The sequence below is a fragment of the Heteronotia binoei genome, chromosome 21 (assembly GCF_032191835.1).
Source record: "Heteronotia binoei isolate CCM8104 ecotype False Entrance Well chromosome 21, APGP_CSIRO_Hbin_v1, whole genome shotgun sequence".
Classification (NCBI taxonomy): Eukaryota; Metazoa; Chordata; class Lepidosauria; order Squamata; family Gekkonidae; genus Heteronotia; species Heteronotia binoei.
The window spans coordinates 166,881,278-166,897,975 of NC_083243.1; the positions used below are offsets into that span (position 1 = coordinate 166,881,278).

At 42.5% G+C, this 16,698-nt stretch overlaps 1 protein-coding gene across 1 annotated transcript in view; it reads right to left on the bottom strand.

The window, feature by feature from the left end:
* Positions 1 to 12,966: 12,966 nt before the first annotated feature.
* Positions 12,967 to 16,698, bottom strand: part of DAGLA (diacylglycerol lipase alpha) — a 121,475-nt gene continuing 117,743 nt past the window's right edge. Inside the window, exons 19-21 of the mRNA XM_060262230.1 lie at positions 16,498 to 16,627; positions 14,966 to 15,153; positions 12,967 to 14,768 (exon numbers count right to left, since the gene is read on the bottom strand). Of these exons, the coding sequence (XP_060118213.1) occupies positions 13,841 to 14,768; positions 14,966 to 15,153; positions 16,498 to 16,627 (1,246 nt within the window). The 3' untranslated portion in view covers positions 12,967 to 13,840. The remainder of the gene's footprint in view (positions 14,769 to 14,965; positions 15,154 to 16,497; positions 16,628 to 16,698) is intronic.

Below are 16,698 nucleotides of genomic sequence, written 5' to 3' on the forward strand. Positions count from 1 at the left end.
GAGCCTGAGAGATTGCCCACTCAGCAACTAAACTAGCTTTGAATCCAGTCCTAGCCCAATGCTATTACCACTGAATAACATTAACAATATTTGATTAAAAGTTTTGTGCTTTTACGCCATGTTTGTTGATGAAAACCTATCTCACTAGATGTTTTGTAAAATTGCATCTTTTTATTATACTGTAAAGGTTTCCGTATTTTACTGACAGAATATCCTTTCTCCTGATTGAAGTTCTGAGGATGCTGCTCTAATACACATATACAATTACATCATCTTCCAATTACTTTGCATAGAACAGGAAATTCCAGCGATGCCAGCATAAGGACGCAAACTGAGGGCCCACCTACATAGCACAGATATAAATGGAGCTTCCCCCTTGAGGCACTCATTAGTGTTACAACAACAGTCGGATTACTGAAGATGTCGGCAGTAAAGGATGGCAAAACATCTAGTTTTTATCAACAAAAACAGCCTAAAAGCCCCCCAAAATTAATTAGATTGTTAATGTTATTCAATGGTCATAGCATTGAGCCAAGATTGGATTTAAGGCTCACTTCAGTTACTCAGTGGCAACTTTCTCAGGTTCAAACTAGACTGTTACGACACCAGCTGTGAAAGCTTCAAGCTAAAGATTGAATAACATTATTCAAGAACATGTGCTCTATGACTAAACTATAGACACATATGACAAGATGCCCACCATATTTATCCCAGAGTAACTGCTTACAAAATTGAAGCCATACAGTGATCTTCCTCATAGTTCCTAGAAATCCTAGTTGTTGGAAAATGCAATATGGCTATGATCTTATTAAAAATTTAATTGTATACCAGATTAAGAAACTGCTGAAATATGAAAAGCAACAAGGAAATGATTCAACTTGCAGAAACATATTTAGAGATTCAAAATTTCAAGACCATAGGTTAAAGGTGACATTTGTTAACCCAGTCTTACAGAATGTAAAAACGCATCAGAGTAGAAAAGAAAGATCTGTGAGGAAGTAATAACTCTTCACATCACACTGAGGAATGAATATAAATCCAACGTGAGGGTGAATGTGAAAGAGCAAGAACCACATTCTAACCATTCCCCACCTCTGCATGTGTGAGTGCTATTTCCAGCCCCATTATGTGTAAGTGTACACTTCCAATGCTGTGCAGCATTTCCTATGGCAGTTATTCAAGGCAACTGGATACGCAGTGGTGAGTTCACATAAATACAGAAAAGATATTTTGGACATGCTTGGTGCACCACATCTAAACCCTACATATTTGCATTTATCTCCCCACCACCACCGCCATATCTGACACGTTAGAATCAGGAAATCCAGGTAACCTGAGGTTTGGCTAACGACAGTTCTATAACATATGATCATTCTTTGAAAAGCCTTATACCAAGCCATTTAAAAACTTTTTTCCTGCAGAAACAGAGCATCTCTGTAGTCAGGAAGCCACTGTTTTACTTAGATACACATAACTGAAACTACTCACTTAGTGCCTAAAAAAAAACTAATAAACCCAGGTGTTTTGTGAAACCTCCAAAATAATTTGGACGTTGGCACTGAGAAATCACTGAGTCAGCTGTCGGAAAATATTCAACAGGGTCACTTAGATTACTTACCCATAGTAAGTAAGATTTATAAGAGGTATGAGTGACCACTCAAGAGCACAACTTGGGACTCGGAGCAAATAGGTAGCCTGATGTTGAATAGTTCTGGACATCTGTACAGAAACAAACCAACAGAGAAAGAGGCACCATTTGTTTTGGGAGGCATTATTTATTGTTTAGCTTTGTTTAATGTGCCACTGATTGTGACTATTCCTGATTCCAAGAAATTATAAATAAGATCATAGGATAACAAGAAAAGGAATAGATCCTCAAGGAAACCTCAAGTAACAACATCAACAACAAATGAACCATAAACCACTACAATGGATGACACTTATGTGTATTGGAGGATCTACCATTATACAAAAGGTTTGGTATATAAGAATACTGATTCCCATATACGCACCGTAATTGTCAATAAATGTTTCAGAAGCTGAAACAATGACCTAGACCAGGGGTGTCGAACTAATTTGTTATGAGGGCCGGATCTTCAGCTTGTTGGGCCAGGCCATGTGTGTCATAAAGTGTAATGCCAGGTAAAGAGGATATAAACTTTATAAAGGACACAGACAAACACACACACTTAGGCTAATCCACCTCACTGGCTTGTTGAGCCTCAGCCAACAGAAGGAAGAGGCTTGGATTAGTAGCTCTGCTGTGCAATTGAGAGAGCCTAACAAAGCTAGGTCTTCTTCCTCCACTTCCTCCCCAAGGCAGGAACTTTGCTCTGTAGCTCCTGTGCAATTCAGCAAGACTGGCAAAGAAAATTGTGATGCAGGAGGAAGCAAGAGAAGAAGAAAGCAGACAACAGTGAGTTGTTTGCGGGCCTGATAGAAGCCCTCCGGGGGCCTGATTCGGCCCCTGATTGACACCCCTGAGCTAGACAATGGAAATTAAGGTGTGGCCATGATGGTTTTTCTCCCTCCTCAGGATTTATGAGGTGAATGAGAAAGATGCAGCTGTTTCTTTACTTTGACTCTAGAATTAAGAGTGTTGTAAAGCCGCCTTTTTCCATCTTAGGCGGGTGAGGCGGTTGGTTCCCTTCCTCAAAACTGCAGCTAGTGCAGAATGTGGTAGCTAGGCTACTATTGGGACTCCCCAAGTGGGAGCACATACAGCCGGGGCTGCGGGAACTGCACGGGCTGCCAATAGTAGACCGGATTCGCTACAAGGTGCTGGTTATCACCTTTAAAGCCCTATATGGTTGAGGACCTGTTTACCTTAGGGACTGTCTCTCCCCACGTTCCCCAGAGGGTACTTAGATCTGGGATGCAAAATCTATTAGTGATTCCCAGGCCGAGGGAGGCAAGATTAAAGTCTACGAGAGAGCCTTCTCGATCGCTGCCCCCTATTGGTGGAATCAGTTGCTGGAAGAAGTTAGGGCCTTGCGGGACCTTGCCCAGTTTCGCAAGGCCTGTAAGATGACACTAGTTCAGCTGGCCTTTAGTCTGGAATGAATGATATGGGAGCAGGGAATGACATCTTATATACTGAACGCCATTTGAAATGTAATATTGTCAATTGATATTAGCACCAGACTGTTTTACCTGTTTTAATTGTTTGTTTTAATGTATAATGCAATGTGTTTGAACTGTTCTGATTTTACTGATTGTGAGCTGCCCTGAGCCTGCTCTGTTGGGGAGGGTGGGATATAAGTCTAATAAACTTAAACTTAACAAACTTAATTTGTTAACAAATAAGATGGACATCCAATGATTATACTAACAATTCTGATGAAGGTTGTGGAACAAATTGTTGAACCTGGGGGATTTGTTGAGGTATTTTGCTACTGACTACTGTGACTTGTATATGTGAATCAATCTTATTATATATTGAAGTTTTGGATAATGGTAGATACTCTAGTATACATACTTGTTATTCGCTATACTGGTTTATGGTCTTTTTGTGGTTGGTCTTATAACACAGGTAATGTCAAAGGACTGCAGACTAGGAAACTGATTATTCATGTACTGTATCAATTTTGTTTGTTGTGCACTTCTCTGGGACTATCAGGCAGGAAAGTGAGAAATACAGAGAAAGGGAGCTACCACCTAGGTTTTCTTTGGTAAGTCCTCTCAAAGGGGCAGTATGGCCACTCATACTTCTAGTTACTTCAATAGACATAACTGTATGGAAGTGTAATCAACCATAAGGAACAAATGATAATCTACATACATATATGTGTGTGTGTGTATATGTGTGTGTGTGTATACACACACACATGTATTTGCCACGAACAAAGGAACCGTATGAAATCACTATGGCATGATGTAGGGGGCTGTGGGGTTGCAGCTGAAGATCCAGAGGCCAAGGTATCACTCACAAAGTCCCTCAATCTACACCCTTGCAATTTCCATAGAGCTGCATATTAGAAAGCTGAAAGTTAGCAAAAACCAAATTCAGAAGAGTTCATGCTTGGAGGGGAAATGCACTTCTTTTAATCCTCACAACAGTACTAGCTATGAAACAATGCTTATCTTTTTCTACATTTTTGGAGTTATAATCCACCTTTCCAATATTTTCCTAGAAAGGAAATAAATCTCTCTCAATCTTGCTAAGATACAGGGCTTTTTTGTAGCAGGAACTTCTTTGTATATTAAGCCACACATCCCTGATGTAGCCAATCCTCCAATAGCTTAGTATAGGGCCTACTGTAAGCTCTTGGAGGATTGGCTATCTCAGGGATATGTGGCCTAATATGCAAAGGAGTTGTGCACTTTTCTGGGACTATCAGGCAGGAAAGTGAGAAATACAGAGAAAGGGAGCTACAAAAGAGCTGCTACAAAAACAAGCCCTGGAGATGAACCCACCCTAATGCCAGCCTCTAGGGGAGTTAAAGATATGACTTAAGAGGAAAGTTGCAGCAGCAGAAAGGCAGCTGGAAAGTAAAAGGCAGGCATCTGTACGTATGTAAACAGTTCATGCATATATAGAAACATGCTCATCCATGCAAAAAAGAAGTTGAAAAGACAATGAATGTGATATGAATTTACAAGATGGCGCAACTGCAGAAGGATATTTCAAACTGTGTGCTAACAAGAGGTATTCCTAAAACATAATGGATGCAAACAACATACCTGTTTTGAATCACATAAACAGGAGGCACAAGCACCAAGTTGAAAGATTGAGCTGAGATCCATAGGCAGGACACTCACTCCTCACTTTTAATGGCTTGGATATACTGGAGCTTTCCACAGATGGAGGGATTTCCATCAGCAGAACAGAATATTCTTGCCTTGGTTAATGCCAAGTGTGGGGGAGGATGGCAAGGTTGGGGGGAGTGGGTGCCAAGGGGTAGGTTGATGGGAATGGAGATGAATATTACATTCCCAAATGCCTAATACTGCTCTTGGGGGACTGAGGACCCCTTCCCAGAACAGCATGAAGGAAATGTTCAAGATCTGCAGTACAAGTGGGGAATCTGGGAAAATGATCCTCTCACTTCCATTTGTGGAAATCTTTTGGTGGACCCAAGCAAAGTGTGAAATATCCTTAAGAAAATTATGCACCCCAATCTGGGCCCAGTTCCAATCATCCCTTTAAAATTCTCCTGATTAAGGGATTCAGATTGTGATGGTGAGACACCCAGAGTATTTTCAGTTCTGAGCCTGGAACTCTTTCAACTGCATACCCCAGATTTGAAAAATTCACAGATTTAAAATGTGTATACATAACATTTCCCACTTTATACAATCCCCCCCCCCCCTTTTTTTGAAAAATTCTTATTAGGGATGGGCATGAACCAAAAAATGAACTGTGGTTTGAGCACAAACCAGGTCAGTTTGTGGTTCATTTTGAACAGGTTCATTTGGTTGCATCATTCCCAAACCCAAAAATGAACCACCCTTTTCCCATAGAAGTTCAGGTGGTTCGTTTTTGTGGTTTGTTCTTCAGCCTGTTGCTGATTCAATCCCTAGGCAACGCTGGGGGTGGACTTGTGGAGAGTCCTAGATACAGCCAAGCAGTTGTCCATAGCTTGATTGGCAGCTCTGGGAGCCAATCACAGAGCTCTCATTCTGTTCCATGGGAGCAGCAGATTATACTTCTCTATTATAAAACCCCCAATGTACTAGGGGCGACTCACCTACTCACCCATTGACCCATCCACTGCCACTCAAGTACTGTCCCATTGGCTGGGTCTGCTCCTGTCCTCTGCCCACTCACCGCTTTGGAGGAGAATGTGGCAGCTGATTTGGTGGTGAATAAAGGTGCTGCTACTGGGGTTGAGGGGAGGAGAGCCAGCTGTCTCAGGGCACAGACCTCTTCCTGTCTTCTCACCCCTGGTCATGGTGCTGGGAAGAGCAATAGCTGGTTGGCATTCTCTTCTTTCTCTGACTCTCCACCTCCCCTCAGTGGGCACATGGCCCACAACAAACCCACCTGCTTCTAAGCCAGCCAGGTGATGGTGGCCATTCATATGAGGGGAAAGCTCTGACTTCCGCTTTTCAGGAAGTGGGGCCTGCTCTTGTCCAGCCCAAACCCCCAAATGGGGCCCTCAGCACAAGCCTGTGAGTGGGTCTCTGTGGGAGGCCCCAGGAGCCACTGCTGCTGAGGCCCTCCCATGGTCTCTGCAATGCCCTGGGAACCACCACTACTGGGGCCCTCCCTAGGCCTCTGCAGTGCCCTGGGAGCCACTGCTGCCTTGGCCCTCCTGCAGCCTCCCCAATGCCCTGGGAGCTGCTGCCGCCACGGCCCTCCCATGGCCTCTTGGGGCATTGTGGAGGCTGCAGGAGGGTCCCAGTGGTGGCAGAGGCTCCTGGGTAAGCAAGGGTGGGGGGGAGGGTAAATGGCAAGGGGTGGGGTGGTGGGAGGAAAGCAAGGGTGGGGGTTAATGCCAAGTGTGGGGGAGGATGGCAAGGTTGGGGGGAGTGGGTGCCAAGGGGTAGGTGGTGAGCCAGCAAAGTTGGGGGGAGGGGGTTGAATGCCAAGGGTTGGGGGTGGGAACACATGAAGTGTAGGTTTGATGGGAATGGAGATGAATTCTCCCCTTCCTTTCCCTTTTGACTTCATGGGGGGAATTTTGTTGGGGGGGGGGATGAGGGCACCTAGCACCCAGAACCTCTTTCTAGAGTCCATTGTATCTATTGTATTATTACTAGTACCAGTATAATACCGCACCCTGACTCAGCTGCTCTTTGCAGCACAAAGAGAAGAGTTGTTGTGAGAGAAAAATAAGGGTTTGCTGTGTGGCTGATTCAGGGGAGGCTTTGAGGGACTTCTTTTTTAAGCACCTCTCCTGGCTGGGAAGATGTTCCTTGCTGTGGTTTAAAGGACCAAACCTGAAGCTAGAGCTGAGCTTTCCTTGGGGCTCTTGCTTTTTCTTTGTGTGTGTGGGGGGGAGGGTGCTATAACTTGGACATCCAAATCCAATCTTTGCCAAACTTGGAGGGTGGGTGGAGGAGAGCCTGCTGAAGACTCCCTGTGAGTCTGGCACCTTTAACATATTTACCACCTCCCAAACCAAAAATGGTGGTTCATGCAATCAAACAAACCATGAACCAACATGAACCACCATTATCCTAGTTTGTGCCCATCCGTAATTCTTATTGAAGGTGCTATCACAACCAAAAATTTTAGAATGGCAATATGATGAACTTAGACAAAAAATGCCTAAAGGAAACAATTGTGTTTTAAAATATAAATCAATATTTAATACAATTCTCCAGTGTATTCATATTTATCAATTGCTTGTAATGCGCTATTTTTCTTACCTAGTGCATAACTATATGGATTTATCTTTGCATTCTTGATAAGAAATTTAGATAATGCTGTAAAGCTAACAGCATTCACGCATAGAACCATAATACGAACAGAGTGGTGCGTACTGCAAGCGTCCAGTAGCACCTTAAAGACTAACAAATTTTGTGGCAGGATTTGAGCTATCACGAGTCACTGCTCACTTTTTCAGATCGAGCATTTAAAAATGCCACTCAGGAAAGACTCAAAACAGCATGAATGCTCATTAAACCTATATAGCAGAACACTTACTAGAAGTGTTCATTTAGCCATCATCTGCAGAGTTACTTTTACCATTCCTACAAGTGTCTACAGAAACCAAAAAGAGCAATCGGTACCATAAGAAAATGAACCACTAGAAAGAGGTGAAGGCAGCCTGGGAATCCGGGAAAGAAGAACATTGGTTAAATATCAGAATTTTAAAACAAGGCATTTGTTGGGTTGTTAAATGATGTATCATCCACTGGAAAAAATTACATTTGGAGGGCCCTTAGCCGTGGTCAAAGTATGACCTCTCACCCGCAGTGTTTTACAAGTGATAACAAATAAGTTTTTGACAAAGGTATAGGGGCAAGCTCCCCTTTTAATACAAGTGCTATGTTGAATTGTTTCTAGTATGGCTCCTTCTTGGGTTCATGATGGGAAAGATATTATTCATTTATTTCTGCAAAAATGTTGGATGAGACAAAAATGGTATGATGAAGTGATGATATGGTATGAGGTGGAAATGGCCTTTGGGATTGCTTCCTGAAGTAGACCTATTCCAGCAACATTTGATAAAATCAAGGTAATAAGATCAGACATGTAGGAGTTTATATTCACACTGTGCTAAGGGCTGGGTACACACTGTGATATGGAATCTAAATTCTGTGCCAAAGAAACCTAAGAGTGCCCTCAAAATACACTATGAAGATTAGTCAAAATTACACACTATGGATTATAAACTTCCAACTGCCAATGCAGAACCCTGGGTTTATAGTCCCTGAACTTTCCTTTCTCAAGTATACTTTTTATCCCTGAAAAGCTGATGCTGGAGGTTGCAAGAAACAAGTGGGCTAGGGAGCTGCAATAAGGCAGGGGAATCAGGCAAATCTTTATCCTTTCTCTCTCACTCACAGAATGCAATTCTATTTATTTCATTTCATACTTTTCTCACAGAGGCTTTGACAAATTCTACCTCTTTACTGCACACTCCTGACCTGCAGGGCTTTTTGTCCATGTGATAGCTGGATATATAAGTAATAAAAGCTCTGTATGGGGGGTGGGGGATGGTGAGAAACTGGGTAGAATAAAGGAAAAAACTACACAATTTACACCCTGGAAAAGTGCCAGCCTAATTAGACTTACACCCTTCTAAGCCATAGCCTTCAACAGAAGAGTATAAGGCTGCTTAGGATGGCACTATTAAAGGGCTCAATTTGACTTGTACTGAAACAAATGTTAATGAACAATAGTATATTTCATCTTTAGTGCTATATGCTAGCTCTATTCCAGTCCAGTAGAACAGTATCCCACACCACGTAATGGCTGAATAGATACCCAACCTGTTGTTAATTGTTCTTTTAAGTAAATTTGGCTGAATAAACACTTTACACTGGTCTTTGCAAGTGGGCAGAAACACAGAATGTCTGCAGTTGTTAGTTTTTAAACTAAGAGAAAAAGAAAATAACCGAGACAATTATATGCCCTCAATGCTGAAGAAGATGAAATGTTAAAATGTACAAGCTGGAGTATTTTACTATCAGGAGAACCAAGTGGAGATAAGTAAGATATTCCATGACCAAAATGGAGCTGTTTCAAGAGGGATAACTTCCCTGGGCAGAATCAGAGACTAAACTGAAAGTAGTTGAAGAAGAGAAAAAATTATAAAAGGGTCAGTGAATATTTAAAGCCATATGCAAAGCATTATCTGAGGTTCAGACTTTAAGTCCCCACCTCCACGCAAATTAATATAAATTATTTTACAGATTTCAGCAGGTGATAAACCTGAGTCCAAAGCACAAAGGACAGACTTGGCTTTTTATATGTACTTGGGAAATTCTGAAACTACTCTTTCAGAAAAGAGTGGCAGTGGTCTTCATGTATTACCCTGATACCACACTGGGAACTAGAAGCTGTTTGACCTGTGGGAAGAGTGGCTAAAACAAACCTGTGTCAAAGAATGGCTAAAACACACCTAAAGTGTTCTCTGTGTAAGTTACTGGGTTACATTGTATTACAGTCATTTGAACATTTACTGTTAATTAAATATGTGCCACAGAGGTGCTAAGATATTAACTGTGTCATCCTAAGCAGACTGACACCCTTTTAAGTCCATTGAAGTCAATGGGCGTTGTCTGGAGTATATCTGCATAGGGAAGGAAAAGAAAGGTCCCCTGTGCAAGCACCAGTCATTTCCGACTCTGGGGTGACGTTGCTTTCACAACGTTTTTATGGCAGACTTTTTACAGGGTGGTTTGCCATTGCCTTCCCCAGTCTTTTACACTCCCCCCCCCCCAGCAAGCTGGGTAGTCATTTTACCGACCTTGGAAGGATGGAAGACTGAGTCAACCTTGGGCTGGCTACCCGAATCCAGCTTCTGCCGGAATCGAACTCAGGTTGTGAGCAGAGAGTTCAGACCACAGTACTGCTGCTTTACCACTCTGCATAGGACTGCACACTAAATCATAAAGTGTCTTGTGGGGAAGATATCCTTTGTAGGAGCATCTTTGGCACATTGCATCAATATTCATATGGGACTTGGGATTATGCATTTCAATTTTTAAAGTGCACATAAAGCGGTCTTTGAGCAAATCAAGTAGCTCCAAACCTTCATTAAATTGGTGCCATTCCACTTAATATTTACTATTCCAATAATAATTGGATGAGTACAGGGGTGCAAATTAATTTGCTAGAACTATGAAATGTTTGGCTACTGGTTGTTTCAGATGCACTCCTAGCACTGTCTCAACCACATAATGAAGCTCCAGACATATTTCAATGGACAATCCCAAAATCAAAGGCACTGAGTGAGCATGGAGAGGCAAGCAGCACCTTGAGGATGAAACACAAAAGCAAAGTAGTGAAGGAACTTCAAAAGCTAGCCAGCAGGGTATGAAAGCCAATTCATCAGAGCACAGTGAGAATACATAGAGTGAAGAACACTATGTAACATGAGTGAGAGAGGTAGCAAAGTGTTTAGACATGGAAATCAACTGGCCAAGCTTGTATATGTCAGTAATATTATTCCCTACATAGTCTAAAACATTGGAATGGATGTATAAGTATGCTATAAAAGGGAAGTTCAAGGTGTTTAAGAAGTGTTGGTGTACTTCAGTGCTAGGAGACCAAATTTTTCAAGAAAGTTATGAATAGAGAGCTGTAGGAGCCTGTGATTCAGCAAATAAACATCCCACAACATCTCTCCCATTTTCCTCTAGTCTTTCTTTGTCGGTGCCATTGAGCTACTGGAATTTGTGTATTTTTTCCTTCTTGCTGGAGAGTCACAAAACTCAGAAATAATCTGGGACAAACACAATTAAGGCAGCCTGATTGTGCTGCCACTGGCAAGGAAGAGTGTAATATACACTCATGGGATGCAATTTAAGAATTTTAATAGTCACAAAGGAAACCCCATGGAACAACAATGAAATGTTGCTCAGGTCAGGCACATCATTGTAGTGCAATAGCTTGATCCATTATTCACAATTTGATCACCACTGCAGAATAAACGCAAACCATCTCTAAGCAAAGCCGTATCAACTGCCTAGGTTCTCTGAATGTGGCTCTCTGAGCCAAAGTAACCTCCAAAGGCTGGCTTTGCAAAGCCTCAGCAGATTCTCTGAGACAACACTGTTTCTGGGCAAAACGAGACATGATGGGGTCCTTCTGGGTGCTGCGGAGATCCTGCTATTTTAAAGGCATTTTAAAATGCTGAGAGGGCAGTGTAGCAGGCTGAGCAACGCTTGTTCCTTACCCCCCCCTCATACCATGTAAAATGAAATGGCCACATCCCTTCAGTCCTGCAGCTGTTTTGGCACTTGAAAGGGGGTAGGAAAAACTCTATGCTGCATCCTAGTGGCATTTTAAAATGACTTTAAAATGGCAGTGGCATCCTTGTGGCAGTCACAAGGACACTATAACATCTAGTTTGGCCCTCTGATTCATAATACAGTAGTTACACTGTGTGCATAAACATACACGCCCTTCCCCCCACATACACACATTCCCATGACCCAAAAGAGTTGGGAAGATTCATTCATTTGTAAAGTGCTTTGAAGGTTTAAAGCGCTAAGTATTAGCTCTGCATCCTAGCTCAACTCTCAGGGTAGTCCCTGCAAGATCACAGACTGCATGGATTGCACAGCCTGCCCAATTTGGCGAGCCTAACCTTCTCACATGCAGCTTATGAAAGACTCCTTCCTATCTTCCCAAGTTTTGCCATTAACTTCACAGTTTGTGCATGCTTCCCCCAAAATTAAAAAAAAATTCTGAATCTGCCTGAAAACAGTGACTTTCTCTCACTATTTTCATTAAAAGAGAATTTGTCAGAGTAGCTGTTGTTAATAGCTGCCTCAGGACACCAGGGAACCGAAAGCAGCTATTCTTGTTGAGACTATATAAGCACTACTTTTCCAGCAAAAAGCACTACTAAAAAGCACTACTTTTCCAACAAAAAACAGATACAGTTTTACACGAGGCTTAAAAGCTGGAAATTATCCTATTTCGAAAAAGGACTCATTTAGGATTTCCATTTTTAAAACAGCTCAATCTCAAGTAATAAAAATATTTTTTAAAAAACTGACTGTACTATTTTATAAATGAAAACTTTTGTATTTCTACTGCATTATAATTTCCAGGTAGAAAGAAGGAATTTACTTTATGCTGTGCTAAACACCAGCATTTTTAAATTTATAGGTGCCAATTCATTTATCCCCTGCATCCTGTAGAATAATTTACGTGAATGCAACGAAGTATACTGTTCTACACCCATACATTGGCAGTTTGATTGCATGTAAATTTACTCAGAAGGAAGCCCTGAAACATTCAATAGGACTTGTTCTGAAGTAAGGTGCACACATCCTTAATAGTCTAAGGCAATGACAAATTGAGTCTACAGAAAGTCCTGGGGAAATAAAGCTAAGTTGCTGGGAAGAATGGAAATTCTCCCACTCTTGTGCAGGTCTTCGCTACATGGAGACCCTCACCACACACAGAATACTAGTCATGTACTGTAGCTCAACTGATGGGGATTCATCAAATAAGTATGGCAAGTATTGGGGGAGGATGGTGAAGAGATGTGTGCACAAAGGGCTAATCCCTTTGCTCTGTCCTCCCTTTCCAATAAGGATTTGGAATAGCAACACGTGCCCATTCAACAGTTGCTTCTGGTACCATGCTGAGGGAGGCATGGGAAGGAACATTCCTCCTTGTTTACTTAATAAATATCTCCCAAAATATTTAGTAACTTTGTAAACATACATGATGATTCAACATACAGTAAAAGTTCTTTTTTCCTGAACTCAGGGACAGACTTACTTTGGTCTGCCATGACACTGCAAGTAAATAAAAGATTGGGAACAAGGACAAAGTGGCTCCAGGTACCACAAGGACATGGAGAATAATGCAAGTTACTGGCAAGCCTACTGAATAACATAAATAGTTTAAATCAATCAATCCATGCAAATAGAGATGAAAACCCCAACAGCCAGGGCAGTAATGTCACAAGTTCATAGTGGTTGGGGAATTGTGATGACGGTGAAACCCAAGAGACCTCTCACCCCTCCAGTGGGTGAAGAAACATGGCAATGAACTTCAGCTCTCCAGTACATGCGCTTTCTTTCTTCTCAGAAGAAGTCTGGTTATCACTGAACACAGAGCTAATCAGGGGAGCAAATATACAGCCCATCCCAATTCTCACTGCACCCAGTTGTGTGTGTGTGTGGGGGGGCTGCATTCCTCCAGAACACAGCCTTAATGGCTTTATAACTGGAAAATGTATCAATTAAAAACTACCTCACAACGATGACAGTTATAAACAGGTACTTGCGTTAAACATGACGTGCTAGTGCAATAGGGCTTAAAGTCACAATTTCCTTGATCCTGACATGATTGCAGGGATATTATCTGATCCCTCAGCTTCTGTAACTCTGGTCCTCTAGCCTGTGGACAGTAACTTCCTAATTTCAGCAGAAAAGGCAGCAACTGCCTCTTTGATTAATCAAATATGCTGAGGTAGGGAAACCGACCATTTAACTTCACTGGACAAGGTCTCTAACTGCGGCAGGCTGTGTTAAGCAGTGATCTTCTCCCTAACCAAAGAACACAACCCAAGGTGTGGCATCCTTCATGCTGACATCCATTTGGGTGCCATTAATGTAGCACCTAAGAAGGAACACCACCCTTCTCCATGCATCTGTTCTTACTATTGACCTGACCACGACCAGCTCCTCCAAGTGTTATCTCCGTGATTCAGTGTATGGGACTGGCTATTTGAGCCACAACTCCTATTTTCCTGTACTAGAGGGCTGAGATCACAAGGTCCTCTTGTTTGGCAGGGCTGGCTGCATTGCCAGTGGGTGTGGAAGTCCGGATTTTGTCAGTAGCTAGGCATTCCTGGCTACTCATGCCTGTAGGAGTGATGTCCATAAGCTCTCCAGAAGAACTCAGAGGGAAAGAAGGGGAAACTGATATGCCTGAGGAGGGATCTGTTGAGCCAGCAAATAACCTGGGGGGCTTTGGAACTAGGTTGGGCTCATACTGTGCTCTAAGCAGGATCTCCTGATCACTGACAGACTTGGGTATCTCAGCAAAATCACTAGTGCTGTCTGATACCATCATGCAATAGATGTCCTGGAAGGAGCTACTTTTGCTGTCCAGATTAAAGAGGCTGTCTATAAACTCAGCAAACTCCAGCACTTGTGGACTGGGGGCATCACTGAGCCGCCCATTCTGAAGGGTCAGTTCCTCCCGAGCTGTAAAGGAAACATGGTCTATGTCACTGCCAGCTCCTTCATCGCTGCATCGCCGCTGAGGAGAACTGCCACCACTGTTGTGCAGGGCTTCAGGAGGCTGTGTCTCCTGGGAGTGTTTGGAGAGGCTGTCAGCAGCAAGCAACTCTGTCCGTGAACTAAGAGAGGGGTTCTCCTCAGGGATTGCTGGATCAATATAAAAACAGTGAGTCTCATCTTTTTCCATTACTGCATGGAGGCTGGGTGAGCCACGGATGCTCCGGAAACCAGAGGAGCGCCTTGAATCAAAACTGTAGATTGACTCATTATCAGACAGGCTTTCCATAGTGGCAAGAGGAGCACGCCGGTCCTGCAGTTCTACAGACAGGCGCTCCTTGGTATCTAGAAGCAGGAGCTCCACAGGATCCTTCTGCACTGGAGATAGAAGCTTGGCATCATAAAACCCTTCCAAACTGATTTCAGAGTGAGCCTTACTCCTGCAAAAGGAGAATACAAAAACATGAGACTCATGAAAGGCTGCATTATTACCAGCGCCCGGAACAAAACAAAGAAGCACTGTGGACACAATTTCTTACTTAGAACTTCATGATATCCACCAGCATCACAGCAGTTATCACATATCACAGCAGGCTTTTGGGTAGATCTTTTTAGAAAATCAGAGTCATATCCTTACTTAGTGCTGCTGTTCCTTCTGTCCACTGTTATGTCTCCAATTCCAATTCCAATCTGCACAGAGGGTCTACTAGGCAGGGGCTGATTCTGGAAGATTAACTCGGGGTTGAGATCCACTTCTGTGGGACTCACCATCACTTTGGCTGCAGAAAGCAAGGCTGTTTTGCCCTTATTGTAGTTCTCCAGGACCTATGCAAAGCAATCAGCGGAGAATAGCAACTGCACACATGCCCCCAATAATGCTTGATCATAACTACTTTTGAAAGTCCACTGTATTTCAAAACAGTTTTCTGTGGTTGGATGGGAGGGTAAAATGGTAACAACTGGTAAAATGGTAACAAAGAATCATATGGTTCTCTGAATTATGATCATAGTTATTAATAACCTGTAGACTGGAAAAATGATTAGTCAATTGATTTGTAAGGTATGAGGAAAATTCAGGAAGTTGGATTAGACACAGTAACTGAGCAAAGCTGTTCTATGACAAAAAAAAACATAATCTCACTTTAGCTTGTCAGTACATGCAAACCTTTGAGCAGATCTCTGGATTGTGACCACATTTTTGTAAAGGTTACATTGACACTTATCTGAATTTAAAATCTAGATTTGTAAATGGAGATTTACTTTGCACACTTCTTGGGACTATAGTCTAAACATGCAATTATTTAACCATACTGTACCTTCATATTTCAGTGATCTATGGAATCATAATTATCCCTTCCTATACCTAGCCAGATCTAAGAGGTCTAAATTATAGCACAGTAGATTTCAGATTATTATTAGGGAAAATACCTTAACAGAACAGAAGTTTGACTATGAAACCAATTACTGGGGACAAGTTTGATCTCACTGGAATCTTCCAGCAGAGGCTGGAATAGTTATCTATTGGGGATGATATCTAGGGATGGGCTTGAACAGGTTCACGAACCAAAATTTGGGACAAACTTGATCAGGGCTCCAAACCGATGTTTGGCTGTTCATGCCATTTAAACCTAACAGCTGAGCGGCGTGGGTCTGCAGCTAACCTGCTAGGTTTAAATGGCTGCCAGCCATTTCAGTCTGACAGTGGGGCAAGTCCACCTGTCAGCTGTTAGGTTTAAATGGCTGTGAACCCATCAGTTTCTCTCCCCCTGCTGCTTTGAAGTGGGGGGAAGCAAAACAGACAGTTTAAATGGCTCTTCCTGGGCACCCCCCCTTTCTTCCACTGTGATTTGTCATGGCTGGGAGGAAGTGGAACCTGAACTGGCTGGTTTGGTTCAAGGCATTTTTGGTTCAGTTCAGATCAGAGTTCGGTTCAGGAACTGCCCTGAACCAAATTGGATTTTTTAGGTTCATAACCATCCCTAATGATATCAATCTTGAATTTTCTTGCAGGTGACTGGACTAGATGGTTACAAGGCCCCACCCAAATCATGTTTCTATTTTGTGATTCAAACTCACTTGCCAATCCAAAAGATTCACACCAAGGTGATTAGCACACCTTTCTGATTCTTCTACCACACTTGGTTCCCCAAATCAGATGGCCAATATTACCTTATTGAGACCTTCCATGACAACATATGGTAAGTGTTCATGCAGCATTGCTGGGGAAATGATCACTTCATTAAAAGCTTTATTGTCACCCCAAATGGCAAAATAGGTGGGTTCCTCCTGATCACAGCAGCTGAAAGAGATGTTATGAAAGGCAGTCAAGGAAAAGCAAGAAAGTGGAATAAGAGAGCTGAAAGGAATCTG